Below are 5,511 nucleotides of genomic sequence, written 5' to 3' on the forward strand. Positions count from 1 at the left end.
TTATAAAATTTCCACCTGGCCAAAAAATTATTTATTTCATAATCCATGTGTGGAAGGAGGCGCCTCGGCCGTAGAGCTGCATCCTGTATCATATGTTAATGAAGTTAATGGTGGAGCTCCAGTGACAGCCGGCTGCGGAAGACCAATCAGAGAGCTCGCAGATGGAGTGCAGTATGTTCGAGGCTCTGCGAGCAGGAGGTGTTTGAAGAACTATGTCAGCTCCTCTGGTGATGTAAAGAAGGATCCCTTTCACTTTTATCTGATTTTTGCCTGACAAACAGTCATCAACATGCGCACTGTAACGTATTACTGCGGGGACGTTTTTTCACCAACACGGCAATGGATTTAAGCGTGGATTTGTTCCAGGTTGTCTGACAGAACTCATGAAACCCTCTTCAGAGCGACGGTTTATGGACTCGCATATTAGCTAATGATGTCTATGGGGTTCATGCCTGACAGTCTGAACGGCTCAGATCCCTCCAAATCGGCCTTTCTAGAGTTTGCCCACGGACACCCGGCGCACCAGCAGCACTCTCCCGGACTCTCTCACATTTACCCTGTTCATGGCTTGCACGCTACCGGGCATTCCCAGCACGAAAGTCCTTTTCCTGGCAACACGTCCTATGGCCGCTCTTTGGGCTACGCCTACCCAGGCGCGGTGAACACTCATCCCCCGTCTGCTTACATGCCCTACCAGCACAGCAATCACAGCAGCAGTCTGGTCCACAGCAGATTAGAGCAGACAGGTATGTGAGAAAGTCAAATCGAGCAGGACTAAATTGCTGTATCATTAATGGCTATAAAATAGATTTGCCATCGTGCTTAAGCGTAATTACGCACAAGGCGCGCGTTTTTTCCTGGCGAGAAAAATCGAGCATTTCAAGCTTTAGTAAGTTAACAAAAATAAAGTGGGTGTTTTTCTTCATATAAAAATGTCTTATAATCACAGTTTGCTGCAGGCACTGGCGTCAGCAAACATTATTCCCTTTCAATCATTAAAAAGTATAAACACGGTCCAGAATTAAACCACCGAGTGTTGGAGGGATGCGTCCTCTTTGCCACTTATGCTTATGCTCTTTATATAATGAAGGCAGATGGTGCCATTAATTTTATTGACCATAATTTTCTGTGGGTAATTCCAATTATAGCCCTTGTAGCCTGGGCCTACATCAGGAACGTGTTTTTACCCTCATTGTTTGTGCACATAAACACAACAATTCCAGAAAATAAAAATCTTTTCCTCCTGTGTACTTGTGGGAATTCTAAGAACAAAGATTGCAACCAGTTTTCAAAAAGATCCAGAAAGCCACGAGAACCCCTCACTTATAGATTAAATTAAGGTTCAATTACAGGAAATTCCTATTTTGATATGGTAATTAAATAAAAATGTAAGCTTACTTATTTCTTTTGGATTTAAGGCCTCAATGTTTTCGTATTTATTGGGTGCAGGGCCTGTCAGTTGTATCCAGGTACTATATTTCTGTTTGAACTAAATCTGTACAACGGAACCATTAATCAGTGCTCTTGTGTTGTTTGAAACTGCACATTTAGTTTGATAGGGTCAGGCTAAAAGTCAGTTCAGGTATGATATCGGTGACTTTTACTGTTTCTCTTAAACGTACAGCCTGAACACAAAAAGCCATCAATCAACCTTGAACTCTGCCTGTTTTCTGTTTCGCCAACAAGATCGCGACAAGTCTACGGCGATTGAAAACAGGGATATTCGTCTGAATGGCAAGGGGAAGAAAATCCGGAAGCCTCGGACCATCTACTCCAGTTTGCAGCTGCAGGCTCTGCATCAGCGCTTCCAGCAGACCCAGTACCTGGCCTTACCGGAGCGCGCTGACCTGGCGGCCAAGCTGGGGCTCACCCAGACTCAGGTGGGCCTCAAACTCACACAGCAGTCCTGAATGAATCAGGGAAAGCGTAGCGGAGTTTCGGGTCGAAGATTACACGAACTATATTAGCACATTAATAATAATAGGGGAATTTAGCAGGTTGGAGAGGAAGCTAAAATATTCAGCACAACCTTTGAGGATAAAATATATCAGCTGCACAACATTTTGCATTTAGGTGATTATTATTAAGCAATCTGGAATTTTAATGTTTTATATTCTAATGTCTCGAATTGATCTAACTCACAGCAGACTGAGGAAAAATGTAACTGAGCGATAGAGGATGTTGTTGGTTATCCGCACACGGCTGAAGAGGAAACCTCTTATTTGCAGCATTATGAGGATCACACGCTTCTTCACATCAAATGAAAAGCTAATTTGTAACTCAATCCTTAAATGCGAGCCTTATTTACTGTACTTAATTACGTAGCTATATTCCCTTTGTCTGACGTGGTCCTTGAAGTGGTCTTTGTGAACAGAGCATGACCGCAGCAGTTAGGTTATAAAATTATCAAAGGAAAAATATATTTCAGCCATTACAGGTTAACAAAAACAGGGATTACCAGCACGTTTCAAAAGTTTCGCAATAATTTATTAGAAATATTTGCCATGTGGAATTAAACCAACATGTATTTGTCTCTATAGCTCGTTATTTGTCCGATTTTAGTGTTATGTTTGGGCTCTACCAGCTCGTTAACGCAAAGAGGTCTGGGTAATATGTTAGTCTAAATATCCTCAACAGGTTAATGCTTCCTCACATACGTAAACACCTGCAGCCTGTGGTCAACACACACTGGCTATATGGTTTCACACGTGCACAATGTATACACACGCGTTATAATTGCACGTGCGCTTTCGAGACAAACAAGTGCACGCGATTCTGTCAACTAATCACTTCCAAATGGGACAAAGTGAGGCCTTCAGGTGTCACCTTGCTCTTTATTTCTCCACTTTCATCGCAAAAGTTGTTGCATTATAAGAGATACTGAACTAATAATAATAATAATAATAATACAGTCTGTAATCTCAGATGGCTCCTGCGCATTATTTTTTAATCTCTCAACAATTATCTCCCAGTCATGCTGCCTTTCGTGTTGTTGTTACTTGAACAACGGGCTTTTCATAAAAAAAAAAAAAAATAAAAAATAAAAACATTTTTATGAATATTCACACAATTGTTCTCGCGCGTGAAAACTATGCATCTTGATTTGAAGCATCACAATGTCCCTGATCCACCACAGCGCTGCTGGGGCTGTTTTTGTTCCACAATACTCTCGGTCTCGGCTTATTGCTGTCACACTCATGCACCACTGGAAAACAGCGAACAATAAGAGAGCTCAGTTTTAATGGGTTACAACTGCCACTCAAATGAGGCTGAAAGGCTAACAAAGCGCCAATAGTAGACGTGGGATTTACAAAAACAACACAAAAACATCAGGAGTTTTCCTTCTTTATAGTCTGCAATTTTCACTTAAGGGCAATTCTGATGAAATTTAGTTTTATTGGGGATAAATATGCTAATAAAAAGCCATTAAAAGTAATATTTCTTTTATATCACTGCTGATTGTTCACCACAATGACAATTATGTGGATTTTTTTGTTCTTTTCTTCTCTCACTTTTAGGTGAAAATATGGTTTCAAAATAAGCGCTCTAAGTATAAAAAGATCATGAAGCATGGCAGCGGATCAGAAGGAGAACATCTCCACGGCACCAACTCTCCCTGCTCGCCCGCGTTGCCGCAGCTCTGGGAGGCCTCCGTGGCGAGCAAAGGAGCCCCAATGCACCCGAACAATTACATGAACAGTTTTGGTCATTGGTACCCGAACCACCATTCTCACCAGGACGCCGCGCCCAGGCCTCAGATGATGTGAGTGGATTGTTTTTTGGTGACGTGCAGATCAGATGTTCGGGCCTATAGCGCACTTCCGGCTATAGACTGAACTTGCAGGTTTCTCCCGAGGCCTCCCTCCTCTCAGAACTGAACTGAGTTTAAACGCTTCTTTAATAGACCTTGTTCATATTCACTGTATTTTGTGTGCGTTTTGAATTCAACTTTACTGTAGAATTCGACCAGGCATCAAATAGTTGTATTTTTTTTTTTTTAGGTTTGTTATGTCAATGCAGCCGCTGTTGCTCGGTCTCACATCACTGACACGTGGACTTGTGTGTGCAGTTTAACAAGACACTCGATAAAGGAATTTCTAAAAATATAATGTGTGCATGGTTCTATTTTACTTGTTTAAGATGCATGTTCCAACTACATGAGCTTTATACAAACAACAAGCTGTTGGACTGACTACTATAATTCATTTTGTAAGATGTTTGTTTAGTTTGCTTTATCAGAAAAAATATTTTCACTGTCAAATCATTTCAAGATGAGCGTCTGATTTTCTTCCTCCAACCGTGAACTAACCGCAGATTTCTTAAAGAAGTCTGGATTAACGGTGACTGGACTCTATCTCTCTAACTAGACTCTAACCAAATCTTGCAAAGACGTTCCTGAGCTCTAGATTAGGCTCACCAACTCACAATAATGCATAGGCGTTTGCAAAGCACTACAGATCTGTGATAATGCCGAGCAGGAATATCAGCTGCCTTTTGTCCATCAACACTCCTGCGCTGCGACTGACAAAAACCTGCATCTCTGCTTGAATTTCCACCGTCATGCTTTGTCAAAACATCAGAGGATTGATTCCCGTGTTAAAAAAAAAAAAAAAAAAAAAAACTTGGCTTCTTATGATAATTTTACTTTCCACGATTACTTTGAATTTAAATCCAACAGTAAATGCCTCCCTTATAGGGAAACAACTGTTTCCAGCTGGGTGAAACAAAGGGATGCGAGGTGTCACCTTTACGCGCGGTGGTTCAATTGAATCCAACTTTTACGCACCGAACAAAGGGCTCGAATTTGAAACCTTTTACAACCTTATAGCAAACGAAAGAGAACGTGGCTACGTGTTCTTATTTATCTAGAATGAACGCGGTTTTCTTTTATACCAAAAATATTTTCTCTGCTTTCGGTCAAGAGAATATCTGAGGCAACATCTATTTTTTTTTCCACCAAACAGAGACACATGCTGTGATGAGAGTGGAGGTACAAGCCAGCATTGTAACGATATTTTCCTCCTTCTCCAGTTAGCTCAAACAGAAAACTCGCCGTTGTCATAATAAAATGATGAATGGCTGTGCTATCCTGCCGATAAACTGCGCCTGATTTATAGTCGTTTGCACTGATTTGCTAATTCTGCTGCTTACACTGTTTAAACACAGAGATTTAGTTATTTATGTCTTTACAAACAGTTTGCCACAATCTGGGTTGATGCTCTTGATTAACTGGAGAGCTGATCTTTGATTAATGACGCCACGTGGTGCGTTTAAAGAAACAACCAGTGACTTCTTTTTATCTGTTTCATTCATCAGCCTGTCGTCTTGGCTGTCTGGTAAACATTCGAAACAATTTATCTGACGTCACACTCGGGTTAGAGAAATAACAAATCATACATGCAGTTTTCATGGAGATATTTATCCTATATATTATCAGGTGCATCAACTCAAATTATGTGTATTTCAGGTGTAGCTCTTCTGTGTTGTCATTTTAAAGGGCCATGATGTCCA

At 41.0% G+C, this 5,511-nt stretch overlaps 1 protein-coding gene across 1 annotated transcript; it reads left to right on the forward strand.

Moving 5' to 3' along the window:
* The first annotated feature begins 243 nt into the window (after nt 1-243).
* On the forward strand, nt 244-5,099 carry dlx4b (distal-less homeobox 4b). Its single transcript, XM_069691417.1, has 3 exons — nt 244-746; nt 1,687-1,880; nt 3,519-5,099. Exons 1-3 carry the CDS (start codon nt 431-433, stop codon nt 3,765-3,767), a joined length of 759 nt encoding a protein of 252 aa, XP_069547518.1. The 5' UTR covers nt 244-430; the 3' UTR covers nt 3,768-5,099.
* Nucleotides 5,100-5,511: the final 412 nt, after the last annotated feature.

Source organism: Brachyistius frenatus, unplaced genomic scaffold (assembly GCF_029030835.1).
Source record: "Brachyistius frenatus isolate BFR_SWC_R1_liver_20210118 unplaced genomic scaffold, ASM2903083v1 Contig_11, whole genome shotgun sequence".
NCBI lineage: Eukaryota > Metazoa > Chordata > Actinopteri > Embiotocidae > Brachyistius > Brachyistius frenatus.